The sequence below is a fragment of the Penaeus chinensis genome, chromosome 11 (genome assembly GCF_019202785.1).
Source record: "Penaeus chinensis breed Huanghai No. 1 chromosome 11, ASM1920278v2, whole genome shotgun sequence".
Lineage (NCBI taxonomy): Eukaryota > Metazoa > Arthropoda > Malacostraca > Decapoda > Penaeidae > Penaeus > Penaeus chinensis.
This window is the reverse complement of record NC_061829.1, coordinates 25736384-25753883: the sequence shown is the minus strand read 5'-3', so window position 1 is coordinate 25753883 and position 17500 is coordinate 25736384. Positions and strand designations below refer to the sequence as shown.

At 45.6% G+C, this 17500-nt stretch overlaps 1 protein-coding gene across 9 annotated transcripts in view; it reads left to right on the top strand.

Annotated features, from left to right (window-relative positions):
- The window catches only part of LOC125030521 (muscle M-line assembly protein unc-89-like), a 344127-nt gene that overhangs the window by 65171 nt on the left and 261456 nt on the right, over window positions 1–17500 (top strand). For 5 of the 9 annotated variants that reach the window (XM_047620589.1, XM_047620588.1, XM_047620587.1 and 2 more), the window contains exon 2: window positions 5838–5894. The exons of the other annotated variants lie outside the window; for them this stretch is intronic. In XM_047620589.1, coding sequence (XP_047476545.1) covers window positions 5838–5894 — 57 coding nt within the window. The remainder of the gene's footprint in view (window positions 1–5837; window positions 5895–17500) is intronic. 9 annotated transcript variants of the gene reach the window in all.

Sequence of the window (17500 nt, the reverse complement as noted above, 5' to 3'; positions counted from 1 at the left end):
TCTCTCTCTGTCTCTCTCTCTGACTCTCTGACTCTCTGTCTCTCTGTCTCTCTGTCTCTCTGCCTCTCTGTCTCTCTGCCTCTCTCTCTCTCTGTCTCTCTCTCTCTCTGTCTCTCTCTCTCTCTGTCTCTCTCTCTCTCTGTCTCTCTCTCTCTCTCTGTCTCTCTCTCTCTCTCTCTCTCTCTCTCTCTCTCTCTCTCTCTCTCTCTCTCTCTCTCTCTCTCTCTCTCTCTCTCTCTCTCTCTCTCTCTCTCGAAAGGTCTTCTTATTTGTTGATTACCATTTACATTGCCTCAGTCATGTCGCACCTGAAATCCAATCTGCTAGTGCTTTAAATCTGAAGATTGGACATGAATGAATGATGCGAAATGTTAACAGTTTAGTCGGATGCGTTGCGTTGCGGATGGGAAAGCTGGCTGTTCTTTAAGGTCCCCGGCTCTCCCACGGAGTCTTTTTCGAAGGGCCAGAATGTTAGTTTACACGGGACGAAAGGACATTTTGATGGAACGGCGGATCTTGTTCTGAAATCGCAGAGAGAAAAAAATGTGGTTGTGATTGACTTTTAGAATTGGTAGGGTCGTCTTTTTTATCTCTCTTTTTTCTTGTTTGCCTTCAGTTCAACCGTAGTCTACAGTATTGATGCTATGTACGCAATGTCCACTTTTCCCACCATCCCTCCCTCTCTATTCCCCCCCCCTCATCGCCCCCCCCCCACCTCACCCTTACCCCTCTCGGCTTTCATTTCCCAGGCTTACCTGCTTTTGCCACACCCTATACCAGGTTTTCAGCTGTTGTTCAAGTCTGTGATGTTAATTATTCAAGTATTTGGTAGAGCAGCTGGGACGGCCCCTCTATTTGCACATCTTTCGGAAAGGTCACGTGGTAAGTCTTCCCACACGAGCGGCTGTGGGGGAGGGGGGAGGGGGGAGGGGTGTGGGGGAAGGGGCGTGTGTGTGGGGGGGGGGTATTATTACTCAAGTCACCAGTGCGTGGATACTTTTTTTTTTTCTTTCTTTCTTTCTCTCTTCCTTCGTTTTCATGATCCACGTCATTGATGATAAGGATCGTGTTTCCTTTCCGTAATCGATGGACAAGGTTAATCCTGTACAATATGTTGGGGTTATTAGGAGTGAGGGTCCCGCTATTTTCTTTCTTTCTTTTCTTTTCTTTTCTATTCTCTTATGTGCGAAGCGAAAACTATTGTTATTTTAAATCATGGTAATAATGATAACATTGTGATTGTGATGTGTATGATTACTATTATTCAGTTTACTGTTGATATTATTATGATTGAAATCATCCTTATTTTTTTCTAATTCCTATAACAAATAAATTAGTTGGCATAAAAAGTTGATTTAATCTGTTTGAAAGGGAGGGTCTAGTTATCAATAACACAGGTATGCGATGAAACATTAAGATATTTTATTATGAAAATGAAGACAGCAGAGGATGAAAAAATATATAATCATCACTGGCATATTTAGAACAATAATTCTTAAAAAAAACAAACCCTGTAGCTCGGTGCCAACGCGGGCGTGGAGCCTTACATAGACGCAGCTTAGCTCATGTCTTCGTCTCATTCATTTGGAGATTCTCCGTATATATGTGTACACGTGCAGTGTATATCTATCAATATAAATATATACATACATATATATAATGTGTGTGCATTTGCATTTGCATTTGCATGTGCATGTGCGCGCGCGTGTGTGTGTGTGCGTGCATGCGCTCGTGTGTGTGTTTTTCCTCACGCATTCCGAAACCAGCCTCTCCCTCCCACGTGCCTGGAGAAATTCTCTGCTCACCGCTCTCCCTTCGAGTCCCTCATCACGTGAACTAATGTCTGCCCTTGATCGTGACTTCATTGATTCGTGATATTTGCCAAGGGGTATGGTTGTCATCCCCTCCCCCCATAGCTCCTAGGTCCCCCTTCTCCCCTTCCCACTCGGCTTCCTCCTACCCCTCCCAGTCACGTCCCCTCCCCTCGCCACCGCGCCTCCCCCCCCCCCCCTCCTCTCCCTTCGCATTACCTCTATACTTATCATACGACTCTGTGGAGGTCTGGTATCCTTAGCCTGAGAAGGACGATCTCGCCGACTGTGAATGGGAATGTAAGAAGAGAACCTTGCGAAGGACATGTGCAAATTCTCGCATTTATTCATAAGAGTTTTCACTTCTGTTGGCTAACGGCGAACCCTTACCAGATGGGGTGATAAGGGCCACTTTAGCTTGTGCGATTCTCCCAGGGTACAGAAATGGGCGGGGGAAGGGGAAGGGGAAGGGGAAGGGGGTATGGAGATGGAGATTTGGAGTGGGGAAGGGGGGGGGGGGCGAGGTATGACGATGGAGGGTCGGGGAGAGGAGAGGGGCGCAGGGACGCAAGGAGGGAGGGAGGGAGGGAGGGAGGGAAGGAGGGGAGTTTGGGATCCACTCCGGCTCTATAATTTAGGAACTTCGAATTATATGGAATATTTTTGTTCATACAAGACCTCAACGCGGGTCTTGCGAGGTGAATTATAGTGGCGATGAGAGGGCCTTCTCCCAGTGTCCGCGCGAGGCGATAGGATATTAGACCTTCCGAGTCTTGCCCGCAGCGCCTATAATTCCCTGCTCTCGCTCTTATGGCAATTATAGACGATTCTTGTGCTTTCTGGAAGATCCATTGTATATGTCGTGTACCGAAAACTCATATTTATTTTTATATACATGAAAGTTACTTTTTATGCAGTCAGGCTTCAGAAAAAGACGGTAAAAACGGTTAATTGCTTTGGTTTTGATATCTTCATATAAATTTATTTCGAGTTACAAATCGGGCATGGTTCATCGGTTTCTTCTTTCGCGCACGCTCTGTATGTCAGGCCGTCGATAGATTTCCAATCTATTTATCCCATCGGTTTGTGTATGTATGTATGTATGTATCTGCCTCTTAGTATGTCTGTCTGTCTATGTATGTATCTATATCTCTTTCTGTCTGTCTGTCTCTGTCTGTGTGTCTGTCTATCTATTTATCTGTATGTATATATATATATATGTATACATATACATATATATATATATATATATATATATATATATATATATGTGTGTATATATGTATATATTTGTGTGTGTGTGTGTGTGTGTGTGTGTGTGTGTGTGTGTGTGTGTGTGTGTGTGATGCGTATGTATCACCTTATTTACAGACAGGCGCAGGCGAATGCAACTGCGCCCGACGCGGTGACAGCCGTGGCCTGTCGCCGCCCTGTTTCGCCGGGCTTGAGAAGCGCTGTACTTTCCCGCTTTCCTCTTGCTTTTTAATGGGCATCGGGAATTGAATCTCCTGTTTGATATTAGTGGGATTACCTTCGCCTAGGATTAATGAGAGGGGATTAGCGTAATGGAAAATACATTGAAATATTTATTAAGAGCTCCGAAAATTTTGAGGATTAATTATGTACCAGGATTACTTCTGGTGATTATCGCTGACAAAATTACACGAGAATGTTTAATTTGCGATCTGAATATCGTTGGTAATTATGTATTTAGATTAGCTCGGTTGATTAGTGTATGATGCGTTTACCCTAAATCAATCTATCAAGTGGGGGATGGGATTTTGAGCCTAATTGTATCTTAACGCAAGAAGCACACCTTTTTTTGTTTACTTAATACTTTGTCGTTTAATTTCAGTTAGCCTGTGTTGATTTTTTTTTCTCTCTCTCTCTTTTGAGATAGACTTTCCGTGAGCAGAGTGGTCAGCGTGATTTTGAATTGCAATGTTGGAAGTCTTTCTATGTAGGGGGATCATCCTTGGCAATGATTTCTCCTCCCTCTCCATCTGCTCTCTCTCTCTCTCTCTCTCTCTCTCTCTCTCTCTCTCTCTCTCTCTCTCTCTCTCTCTCTCTCTCTCTCTCTCTCTCTCTCTCTCTCTCTCTCTCTCTCGTCCTCTTCTCTTCCCCCCTTCTCCCCCCATTTTCTCTTCCCCCCTCTTTCCCTGTCTCCTGCTATTCCACTCTCCGCTCCCCCCTCCTCTCTCTCTCCCCGCCTCCTTCCTTTCCTCCTCCTGTCTCCCCCCCTCCTTCCTTTCCTCCTCCTGTCTCCCCCCCTCCTTCCTTTCCTCCTCCTGTCTCCCCCCCCCCCCCCATTTTTTCTTTCTTCACTTACTCCCTCTTTTCTCTCGCATTCACGAATGTACACTTCCATCATGCAAAGTACATTGTAGCGTAAAGCACCAGTCCGGTTAGACGGAGAATAGTTTTATATTTGTATGTGAAAGATGTTTTTCTATTGTTATTGAATTGATATAGCCAGCATGCTTGAGTGCCAAATATATCTGTACACGCAAGTATATAATTTTACTTGTGAAGAAACTTGGAATTTTCATGTGGATGCCAATGTTTTATTCATCCCAAGTTTTTTTCTTTCTTTCTTTCTTTCTTTCGCTCTCTCTCTCACTCACTCACTCACTCACTCACTCACTCACTCATTCACTCATTCACTCTCACTCCCTCCCACTCCCTCTCCCTCTCCCTTCCCTCCCTCTCCCTTCCCTCCCTCTCCCTCTCCCTCTCCCTTCCCTCCCTCTCCCTCTCCCTCCCCTTCCCTCCCTCTCCCTCTCCCTCTCCCTCTCCCTCCCCTTACCTCCCTCTCCCTCCCCTTCCCTCCCTCTCCCTCCCCTTCCCTCCCTCTCCCTCCCCTTCCCTCCCTCTCCCTCCCCTTCCCTCCCTCTCCCCCCCCTTCCCTCCCTCTCCCCCCCTTCCCTTCCTCTCCCTCCCCTTCCCTCCCTCTTCCTCCCCTTCCCTCCCTCCCCCTCTCCCCCTCCCCTCCCTCCCTCTCCCTCCTCTTCCCTCCCTTCCTCCTCCCTCCTTCCTCCTTCCTCCTTCCTCTCTCTCTCTCTCTCTCTCTCTCTCTCTCTCTCTCTCTCTCTCTCTCTCTCTCTCTCTCTCTCTCTCTCTCTCTCTCTCTCTCTCTCTCTCATTCACTCTCACTGTCTTTCGTCGTTTCTTAAGACGCCCGAAGTAACAGTATTGCATTTGTGTTATTAAGTCCAATCATGCGATGGCGCTATGTTTTATTCAGCTGTTGGAATTGCTAGACAAATTAGCTCAGGGTTGGCGTAACGGGGTTTACCTTAAGAATACAAAACCCCGTTTAAGGGAATCGTCCAGCTATCGGATCTTTTTTTTTTTTTTTTACTATTACCATCAAGCGAGTAGAGCAGTAATTACAATGGAACGATTTTGAGACCCAGCGGAGAAGTAGTTGAAGTTGGAGAAGCATTCTTCTAATCATATGGGCAGAACAAGCACTTTGGTTTTGCCTTTCGAAACGCGCAAGTGACGTACTGTGAGGCGTTATCTCTGCGTGTAGTCGGTCGCCGTGTCGTTAACTACCCGAGAGCATTATTAACAAGGCAATGGTTTATAATGATATTTATTCTTGCGGCCGTTAGTGTTCAGAATTTGCCGCGCTCGCAAGTAATGTTCAAGTAACTGTTGCCACCCGAAGAAGTCGGTTATTTGAATACGACATAGAAATGACTAATAGGAGTCTATTACGGTCAATACAGATCAATGACTTTTAATGATGGTTGCACAAGTAATCAACGTATAGCGTGTCTGTGTTAGTTTACACGCATACATTCAGTACACAGATTCGTACATACATAATCATATATACACCTGTGTACACAAATGCCTGCACTAACAAGAGCGCCCCATTTACATATTTGTACTCGCAAGACACATCCAGAGATAAGGACAACAGTCACTCAAAACGTTGTTATTCATTCTCTCCTTGAGACCATTTTCACTCCTCTTTTTTTGAGTACACTTTTTCCTCACGTTTTCCTTTCTTTGCAGGTAAGAATCCTTGGTTGGTCGCCCCCCTTGCCCTTTAGACCGGACAACATGAACCAGGTAGGTGTTATTTCAGTTGTTCTAACCAGCCCGGAAGAACACTTAACATCATACAGATCACTTTGTTGGTCTCTCAAAGGGCCGTTGTTGACTGCATTATTATTTTTTTTCTTTATTTACTTTGATTACTTTTTCTTTATTTCGGTTTGATTTTGTTCCGTTTACTTTTTTTTTTATCAAGTCTCCTTGAAAGGTTTGGATGAATGTTAAGTGTTCTTTTGAACACCTAAGATAATCCGAAATCGGTATAAGACTGAATAAGACTTTGATAAAATTTCATGAAACACTAAGGAAACGTTTAATTTTTCAAAACGAGTCTGAGATTACATTTCTGACAAGGATTGAAGTTTAGAGAACATTTATAAGTAATTACTTAAAGTTCACCACAGATGTTCAAGAGAACTTGAACTTCGACGTTTGATTTATTTTATTTATTTGTTTATTCGTGTTTCTTTTGATGTGAAGGCTCGTGTAGGATTTGCGAGAGGGTGTGCGTGCGTGCGTGCGTGTGTGTGAGTGTGTGAGTGTGTGAGTGTGTGTGTGTGTGTGTGTGTGTGTGTGTGTGTGTGTGTGTGTGTGTGTGTGTGTGTGTGTATGTGTGTGTGTGTGTGTGTGTGTGCTCGCGTGCGTGCGTGCGTGTACATGTGTGTTTGCGCGTGCGCTCCGGGCTTGTGCGTGTTTTTTTTTTCTTTTTTCTTTTTTTTGTGTTAGTACATTAGTAAATACATGTGCGCTAGTAAGTGATTGCGCGCATGTGTGAGTAGGTGCGTAGCGTGAGCGTGTGTACGGGTGCTTGTGTGGATGTGTATTTATCTCTACAATGGAGAAGATTTTTGTCGTATTTGCACTTTCGATGCTGCTGCTGCCAAGCGTTAGAGAGAGTAAGAATTTTGGGCCCCCTTTTTTAGCACATATAGGCCAAACAAGGTATCGCTTTTAGTCGGGATGGGCCACCAGCAAACATTTTAATTCAGGATTCGACGCACGCAGGGCGGAGGGGGGGGGGGGGGATACTCACACACACGGGTTGTTTCTATCTAAGATTTTTTCCTGATTTCTTTTGAGTTTGTTTGTTTTTTGTTTGTCTGTTTTTTTTTTATATCTTTTTCCTCTCTTTTTCTTCTCTCTCTTTTTTTTTTTTTTTTTTTTTTTTTTTTTGGTTGAATAATGTAGTCTCAGAGATGGAAGGGTTGCGTTGCTCTGCCTCGAAATAGTTGGTATTGCAATGGATTATCTGCATGGTGTAAGAAAACGTTGTTTCTTATTACATTTTTTTCTCTCCCTACGCCTTATTCGATATTGATATGGCGTCTCCTTGCTGCGCTACGAGAGACTTAGAGTAAGTTGTTTGTTGCCATAACATATTTATTGCTGACCTCTGAAACTTTGATCCGAGCACAAGGTTGCCACACCGAGAGCACTTCTTATTTCGTTAGATATATCTGCATGGCACCCGTTTTTTCTCTCTCACGCTGTTTGTTTACTTGTCTGTGTGTTTGTTCATCTTTTGAGGCTGTTTTGTAAGCCGTTTGCTGTTTGTAACTGTCGTTGCTTCCCCCTAATTTTTAAATAGTTGTTTTTGAATGTGATGCTTATGTATTCCCTCGGGGCACACACATGAAGGCAATTTATACGTATGTTGATGTTTACAAGGTAAATATTATGAAGTCCTGTGTGTGTGCAATGTACAGAGGCATTGTATTGAATTTGGATGTATTGCAAAAGAATGTTTATACGGGGATATATGAAGGCTTTTGGAGATGCTTAGACCTGCCAAACGTCACAAAATATTGATGTTCACGAAAAGCTTGCATCATCGCGCTCAGAATGAAGTTTCCTTTTCTTGCCAATTGTACGCATCGCGACTTGCACTTCCATCTTCCGCTCGGCGTGGTCGGACGACACGACGCGCGGAGGCCCGTCGCGGCTGGAATGGCGAAACGGCTGCGCGAAACTTGAAGCACGCCGAAGTGTGGGGAGCCTCCCTATTCTTGTTGACCTTGACCCGGCCTCGCCCCTTGTCTACTGCCCTTGCCTTGCTCTGCCTGGGCTGGCCGGCCACCGCCACGAGGCCCGGCGGAGAGGGAGGAAGCCCGGCGCTCGCCTGGGCCGCGCGCCAAGAGACGGTCCTCGCGCAAGAAGGTCCTCTCCTTGCCTCCTTATCCTCCTCTCCCCCTCCTTCTCCTGTAACTATTGCCCTCTTTTGCTTTGGATTCTGTCTTTCCTGCTATTGCAAGCCTAACCCTTCCTCTTCTTACTTCTTTTTATCCTGTTTTCGCGTTAATTTATTTGTCCTGCGATCTACCTCTATTCTACCTTTTTAAGTTCATATCTCCCCTTTCCCATCTTCTCTCCTTTTTTACTTCATATCTCGACCTTTCCATCTTTTCCCAGACATCTTCCTTCTGCAATCTACGCCTTCCTCTTCGTCCTCCAATCGCCCCCTTCTTCCTTTCCTCCTCCCTGTCCTTCCTCCTCCCTCTTCTTCCTCCCTCTCCTTCCTTCCTCCTTCTCTTTCTTCCTCCCTCTCCTTCCTCCTCCTCCTCTGCTTTGCTCGCCCTGCCTGCTTCTTCTTGCCTCCTGAGACTTCACCCCTTTATTATCGTCCGTGGTCATCTGTTATATCGCAATGTTTTCTTTTATCATAGCCCGCAGTCGTATGTTAAACTTGATAGACCTTTATTGGACGCCTCGGCCATTCTTCGGCCGTGTTTTGATCTGATGGCAACGTGAGCTCGCGATAAGCTTTGATGTACTGTGATATAGTAGGAACCTATGCACCGCTGTGTACGGGCGCGTTTTATATGCTAATAGGCCCTCTTGAAGAGAATTTATATGCAAAGTAATATTGTATACAAAAATTTTTCGATTTATATATACACACGTGGGCTTGTTGTTGTCCGCGTGGGTTAAGGTGACGGAATTATTCTCGACGGCGGCGGTGGAGGTGGAGGTGGAGGTGGAGGGGTGGAGATTGAAGTGTGGGCGTTTGCGGGGGTGGTGGTGGTGGAGGAGGAGGAGGAATGCGAAAGGGGGGGGGGTAGAGAAGGCGGTGTGGGGGGGGGGGGGCTGCCCATTTCACGAGGATGAGAAAGTATGCTGTCTGGATGAAAAGTGTCCACGTGGCACTTTTTTTTTCAAATATCCTCAGCTGTTGTCATCCTGTCTATTTTTTCACTGTATTTGATTTAAGGGTGTGTGTATATATGTGTATGATAATGTTCAAATGCCCTGGCATGATTGCAGGTTTTTACCATTGATGAACTGGTTCGTATTCGTATTCTCCCCTCCCCTCCCATCTCCTCCCCATCTATCTCCCTCCCCTCCTCTCCCCATCTATATCCCTCCCCTCTCCTATCCCCTCCTCTGCGTTCCACCTCCTCCTCCCCTCCCCTTCTCCCTCCGTCCTCCCCCCCACTCCCCATCTCCCTCCTCTGCACCCCTTCTGTCATGCAGCGTCTCCTTAATAACTAATCGCGTCGCTGCAGCAAGTAAAGAATACAAATAAAATTTGAACCGTGTGAAGAAAGACCTGAAAGGGAGGAAAAAGAAAAGAAAAAAGTGGAAAAAGAAAAGAAAAAAGAGGAGGTGTAACCGGCGCTTGTTCCGATGCCGTGACAAGGGTCATTGCTGCTGCGTGTGATAACTACCGCCGCCGGAATTATTGATGGCGGAAAAGAAATGAAGAAATGCAAATTATTTTGTTTTCGACACGCTGCAGCTCGTGTCACATTCGTCTTGGATGGAGCTACTTGCAAATTCTATTAATGATTGAGATATCGCATAGCCCGCGTTTTGTTTTGCCTGCAGTCTCTCCTCCGTCGTCGGCGAGGGAAATGAATTGACAAAGAAGTGAAAGACTCAGAAAAAAAAAAAATATATATATATAGTCATGTTTTATCGCCTGTTTTCTTTCTTTCTTTTTATTCTTTTGTTTCTTCCTCTTGTTTTGTAATTCTTGTGTATGTTTTCACTTTCAACTTTATGGATCAATCTGGACTTCTTTTCGATCGGCGAGTCTTACTAAAAGTGAAATTGACCGATACCTCCCGCGAGGATGATTATGAGCCAAGAAGGATATTTACTGGAATTGAGATGTTTGCCCGAGCAAACTGCAGGGGTTGAGTGACAGCGATGAATAGGAGAAGCACTTAAATAATGATGTCGGGGATGTACTCCATTTCCGAGGAAAGTGTGGCGTTGTCAAATGCAGTCTTAAGATATTAGATTTAAGGGTGTGTGACCCCCTTCCCCTTCCTCCCCGCTCCCCCCTCCCCCTTCCTCTCGACTCGCACAAATGCTGCCGTTCTTCCTCTTTTACTCTTTGACTAATTATGTTGGAAGTAATGAATATGTTGATGAATACATGTGACAGTAATAAATGATGGCAGTAGATTTTGATGGCTCCCTCCGATTGATGATAAGAAGGAATCATGAAAATTGGCGGAGCTGGTGTTGACGTTGAATTTTTATGTTTGTTTATTCATTATGGCGGCGTGTAATATATTTGAAAAGTTTGTTCGAAACTGTTTGACTAAGCAGTTTGAAAAGAAATTGTTTCATGCGCTCTCTCTCTCTCTCTCTCTCTCTCTCTCTCTCTCTCTCTCTCTCTCTCTCTCTCTCTCTCTCTCTCTCTCTCTCTCTCTCTCTCTCTCTCTCTCTCTCTCTCTCTCTCTCCCTCCCTCCCTCCCTCTCTCCCTCTCCCTCTCTCCCTCTCCCTCTCCCTCTCCCTCTCCCTCTCCCTCTCCCTCTCCCTCTCCCTCTCCCTCTCTCCCTCTCCCTCTCCCTCTCCCTCTCTCTCTCTCTCCCTCTCTCCCTCTCTCCCTCTCCCTCTCCCTCTCCCTCTCCCTCTTTCACTTTTTCTCCCGATCTCCCTTACTCCCTCCTCCCTTTCGCCCTCCCTCCCTCTCGCCCTCCCTCCCTTTCTCCCTTTCCCCTCCCTCTCGCCCTCCCTCCCTTTCCCCTCCCTCTCGCCCTCCCTCCCTTTCCCCTCCCTCTCGCCCTCCCTCCCTTTCTCACTCTCCCCTCCCCCTCTTTCCTTCCCCTACCTAACCCCTCCTCGCCCTCTCTATCTCTGTTTTTCCTGAAGACGCCTATGTGTCCAGGCTGAAGGAGTCTCGCTGCCTCCTTCTGAAAAATGCATAGAGGCTCGTGTAATTCATAAGAAATTGCGCTCGCCCGAAAAGAGGAGGAATCTCCACCTCAAGCTTTTGATCTGACCCTCTCAGCCTCCCGAGGTCAAAACAGGAATAGCGTGCCAGCCATTACAATATTTTTGTTCGAAGATCTCCATGAACGTCAGGCAGGGAATTAGAAAATATCATTTGTATTTCATTTGCATAAACATTCGCTTTGGATTGTCCATTTCTGTATATAAATTGGAATATTATGTTGTTTTTCTCATGCTGGAAGTTCGCGTGAATTGGATGAGAATCGTTGCATTTGAATGTACCGGTCGCGTGATCCCCCCTTCCCCTCCCCCCCTCCCCGGCCCTCTTGTTTTTTCCTTGGGCTTAGTTTTGCTTCCCAGAAAACATCGGCTGGATCACCTCCTCGACGCCGCGCACTTGCTGTGTTTAATGGGGGCGGGAGGGGGCGGGGGGCGGCGTATGGGGCTGGAGGGGGACGGGGGGGGCGGCGTATGGGGCGGGAGGGGGCGGGGGGCGGCGTATGGGGCGGGAGGGGGCGGGGGCGGCGTATGGTGGGGGTGGGGTGTTCGTAAGGGGTTCGTAGGGGTTCAGGGGGATAGGTAGTGTTGGGGTTGGCGGGGGGGGTGTTGGAGGTTGAGTCGTAGGGGGGAGGGAGAGGGAGGGGGTGATGTTGCTCTTTCTCCCCCGGTTATTTTTCTTGTGTGGCGCGTCTTTGTTGATTATAATGTTAATTATGCATTACGGCACATGTTGAGTAGGGAGGGGCTCGGTGTTTTGCTCTCGCTCGGTGTTTCGGGAAGTGGGAGGGAGGGAGGGAGGGAGGGAGGGAGGGAGGGAGGGGGGGGGGGAGGGGGGGGGGGGAGGAGGGGGGGAGGGGGGAGGGAGGGAAGGAGGGGGGAGGGAGGGAAGGAGGGGGGAGGGAGGGAAGGAGGGAAGGAGGGAGGGAGGGACGGAAGGAGGGAGAGAAAGAGGGTGGTGGTTCGGGGAAGGAGGTGCATGGGGTGGGGGATGGAGGAGGAGGAGGAGGAGGAGGAGGAGGAGGAGGAGGAGGAGGAGGAGGAGGAGGAGGAGGAGGAGGAGGAGGAGGAGGAGGAGGAGGAGGAGGAGGAAAGGAGCACCGTTAAAGAAGCGAATAAAATCAGCTTAATCTGGAAACAAGAGAGCGTTTAAGGGGTAGTGTTAAGAGCGCGCAGATTCGTCCCCGCCGGCGCCTCCCAAGACGGGGCAGCGGAGCCACTTTGCGGCTGTTAGCTCTTTCTTTACGCGGGGGAAGCTCACTCGCTGGAACCCTTTTCGAGGTTAACGGGGAATATTTCACCTCGGCGCTCACCTCCCGCCGCCTCTCCGCCTCCAACCCCAAGCTCAACCTCGACCGGCCGCCGCTCCAGCCCCGCCTCTTCTCCTGTCTCAATTCCCCAACATTTTTGGGACTTTTTGTTTCTCGTCTTCAGCGTGGCATAGCAAGGGTCGTGAGTGGGCAGCGGGCGGGTCAGTCGCTGCTAGAAGGGGGATGCGAGTGCGCCCCCCCCCCCCACTACCCTTCCCCCCCATCCGCCGAACCGCGCTTGCAATTATCGCGGGATAAGTAGCTGTTGCGTCCTCGCGGGCAAGATGTTTGGATTTTTGTGTGTGCGTGTGCGTGTGTGTGTGCGTGTGCGTGTGTGTGTGCGTGTGCGTGTGCGTGTGCGTGTGCGTGTGTGTGTGTGTGTGTGTGTTTATGTATGTATGTGTACGGTGTGTTTTTCGTGCATTTACTGCGGTCGGCGAGTCCGTCGCGTGAGCGTGTCCGAGTAAGGGTTCAAATTGCTCTTCCCTTGGAACTGCGAACACTTGCAATGATTTATGGAGGATATAAGGTTTGATACCTAACTAAGCGAGATCTGGCGAAGAGGGGAAAGGGGACAGGAGGAGAGCGGGAGGGAGGAGGAGGGTAAAGGGCGAGAGGGGGGCGAGGGGGGGAGCCAGGGAGGAGGAACGAGGATGAGCGTGAAAACATGATATATAAAGTTAATTGTATGTTTTCAATGGATATCCTCTGCACCCCGCTTCCAGCAGTATGTAATCGTTTTTTATTCTTTGCGAGCGGAAGTGTAGGGTTGCGATGACGAACGAGTATCATTATATCTAAACTAACTTCCTCATTTTTTCCACCGTGTAATTTTTTTTTCTTTCTCTCGCTCTTTCTCTCTCTCCCTTTTTCGTTCTTGTTAAATTTGACAGTGCGTAATATAATTCATTTTTTCGGCCTGTTCCGGCATAAAAGGGACGGAGAGGAAACAAAGAAAAGCAGTTTCGAATTTCCCTGATATTGCGAAAACAATCTTCCGAGCAAATTTCCTAGCCAATATATCAGGCGCGAAATAGCCTAGGGTTGGCGGGTTTTTGGCGGGGTTTTGGCGGGATGGCGGCTTCTATGGCTGGCGGGACGGCGCGGTCCGGTGACGCATATCGGCCGGGGATCATCAAACTTCGAGCAACTATCGTTTAAATAATGGCGCAAGTTTGTTCATATTTCATGTGGATGGCTTATAGAATGAAATTATCATCAACTTTGGACATTTTGCCTGCGCTTGTAGGGGAAACCCATCTTCTCTACGGCACTCAGGTTTGGTGGACAACCGTCCCAGGCACCCCGCTTATCGCTCGCCGTGTTTTAGCCGATTGCGCCTTTGTGCGCGTCTGTCTGTCGGTATTTTAGCAGCGTTGAACTTAAATTTTCTCTATTTCTCTCTGCATCTACCAGCATGAAGACCCCCCCCCCTCAGGGGCCCCTGTTTCTCCTTTCCCTTCCCCTTCCCTTCTCCCCTACCCTTCCCTTTCCCCCTCCCCCTCCCCCTCCCCTTCCCCTATTCACAACTGTATCATTATTCAGCGTCTGTTGCGTAGATAAGGTTCAGAATCGATCGATCACAAGCTATGTGGAGAGAGGGAGAGAGAGGATAGGGAAAGCGAAAATCGAGATAGAGAGGGAAAAGGAAAAGGCCGGTAGGGGAGAGGGAGGAAGGGAGGGATAGAGAGAGAGAGCGCGCGAGAGAGAGACGGGTGATAGGGGAGAAGTAGTAAGGGAGGGGAGAGGAAAATGGAGCTGGGGGGGAAGGGAGAGGGATGGAGAGGGAGGGAGAGGAGGGGAAGGGAGGGCAGACTCTTGCATAAAATCCAGAAGCAAGAATATCGTATTTGTATTTGCTCTGCGCGGGGGTTTTGAGAAATGAATGCTTCGGTAATCTTTCAACCTGTCAGTCGCAGATATTTGTGGATGTCTTGAGCGTTAACATACAACTTAGAAGTTCAAAACAAACTCTAAAACTTAGCTTAGTTATGGATGGGTCTCGTCTTTTTTCCCCTTTTCTCTCATGGTACATTTTATGATATTTAGATGTTATTCTCTTTTTTTTCGTATTTATCATGATGAAGATAGAAATCAATGAGAATCCTTCTATAAAGAGCTTATGGACGATGGCCCAATAGGCGTACGTTGATGATGCGAGACAGAAATATGTTTGCGGGGCCGTGGCGGCGAAAGGTAACATCGACGAAGATTAAGAGGGAACGGAGAAGATAATGATGAATAAAGCAGAGGAAGAAGGTAAGAGTTAGCGGAAGTCTAGAGAGAAGTGTGAATGAGAATGTAATGAGAATATTTACGAGAGAGAGTGAGGGAGAAAAAAAAGAAAGAGAAGAGAAAGAGGAAGAAAGAGAGAGAGGGTGAGAGAAAGGGAGCGGAAAAAGGGTGGGGGAGGGACGGGAAGAGAGGGAAGGGGGTGGATTAGAGGACATAGGTACGAACGAACGAACGTACAAACGATCGCGCGAACGAACGTACGAACAAACGAACTAACGTGAGCGTGCGCGTGTCAGACGGAGTATGTATCCATATATCATAACAACCTAACTTGCACGTCGGTCCGGCCCAAGTGTCATGTGGTATCGGTCTGTAATTTATCGTCGTAGGAACTGTCGCTGAGGATAACTGCATCTCCACAAGACCCATTTCAACCATTCTTTTCTCTCCCCCTATCTCCCCCCCCCCCCCCCTCTACGCATTTCCCTTTTCTGTCTCTATTTTTTCAAGCGATTTCGAATGGGCGCGTTAAAAAACAGTGTCCGAATGTATGCGCGATTGTTTTGGCGGGCTGTCATGGGCAATAAATTGTTAGCTAATTCGTTTATTATCATACATTGATCAATGTCCCGCCACGGAGAGTGATATAATAGTTTATTTTTTGTGTTTATGTAGCCTACGTTCTCTATTAAGCCAATATTGTTTTATACGGTGATAAAGGGTGAGGAGTCAGGTGACATGTTGGGTGTTCTGGCTTAGCAAGCTATATATATTTATATATATATATATATATATATATATATATATATATATATAGAGAGAGAGAGAGAGAGAGAGAGAGAGAGAGAGAGAGGTGTATATATATAATTTATATATGTAGTATATGTAATATATATATAAATATATATACAAATATATATAATATATATATATATAATGTATATATAATTTATATATAAATATATATTTGTACACATAATATATAAATACTCTATATATATGTATAATATATATGTATAATATATATGTATAATATATATATATAATATATATACATAATGTATATATGTATATTTATTCATATATCTATATATATATCTATATAGATATTTATTCTCATATACATGTCTCTATATCTATACTTATATACATATATCATATATATAAATTTAAATATTATTTAAGTATATATAGATATAGATATAGATATCTACATCTATATATAATGTATATATAGATATATGTAGATATAAAGATGAAGATATAAATATATGGATATATAAATATATATATATGTATATATATTTATATATACACATATCTATATCTATATCTACCTATATATTTCTAAATACATTATCTCTCTCTCTCTCTCTCTCTCTCTCTCTCTCTCTCTCTCTCTCTCTCTCTCTCTCTCTCTCTCTCTCTCTCTCTTTTATATATATATATATATATTTGATACACACATACATGCTTTACAGATATCTAAATAAACATGTATATATTTATATATCTTCACTTTTTTATTTTTATGTAAAGCCAAAGAAAGAATGAAACTTGAAAAAAGTTTCGAATGGGAGGAAGAGGACATGCCGTTATTGAATAGAGGAAGCAGATACAGCGAAGTCTTTCGACGTTCCTGAATATTTACATAAACAAAGCTGAACTTAACGTGTCCGATGCACCATCAGTTTTCGGACAGGCGATTACAATGCAAAACGTGGCTGGTGTTTGCTCACCTTCGCGGGTATACAGCTGGGTTTATTAAAGAGCTGTAATTGCATAAAACATACATCCCCGCGCCAACGCCAGGTCCAAAGGCGTTCGGTGTTCGAAGTCGGAGTCAAGCTTCGGCCGTTAGCCATAAAGCCCGCTCGAGCTTTCGCACGCGCCAGGTTAAGCGCTCGCGTCTTCGGCCGTCACGCTTGTTTTGTTATCGTGTGTCTGCCCTTTTTAAATTATCTATATATATCCTCTGTTGCATTCCTGTTTGATCTCTTTCTTTCTTTTTATTTTCTTTCTTTCTTTTTCTTCTTTCTTTCTTTCTTATTCTTCTTTCTTTCTTTTTCTTCTTTCTTTCTTTTTCTTCTTTCTTTCTTTTTCTTCTTTCTTTCTTTTTCTTCTTTCTATCTTTTTCTTCTTTCTTTTTCTTCTTTCTTTCTTGCTTTCTTTTTCTTCTTCTCTTTTTTCCTGTTTTATTTTTCTTTCGTTCTTTTCTTTCTGTCGTTTCTTTCTCTCTCCCTCCCTCTCCCTCTCCCTCTCCCTCTCCCTCTCCCTCTCCCTCTCCCTCTCCCTCTCCCTCTCCCTCTCCCTCTCCCTCTCCCTCTCCCTCTCCCTCTCCCTCTCCCTCTACTGTCTGTCCGTTCCTGTGAGCTAGAGAGGGGCATGAAAAAAAAACGAATGGCGTGTTTAACAAAAAAAAAAAAAAAAAAGAGAGAGAGAGAGGGAGAGAGAGAGAGAGAGAGAGGAGTGTCTCTGATATGGCAAGAAGGTTTGTTCAGGTTGTTAGGTCCGTTGTTTACCGCCTAATTGCGTATTGCGGCTGAAAAGAGATTGCAATAGTTAGTTGTTTTTACTCTCTCTCCCAGGGCATAGTTTTGCGGTTAATCAGTGACGATCAAGAGTTTGAAGATTATTTATATATATATATTTTATTATTATTATTATTATTTCCATTCCACCAGGTGGTCGGTCCAGTTTTTTGGTATCCTTGTGGGTATTTCGCGAAGACCGATTTTGATTGGTCTGTCTGTCATTCGTTTCATTGCGAGGATTTTGGTTGTCGACTGTTTGCGTTGGGGAGCTCTGGGTTGTCATTTCGAATTTTGTAAATGAAGCTTAAAAAATCCGTACCATATGATGTGTGTTACCGCGGGTTTACACATATAAGCATA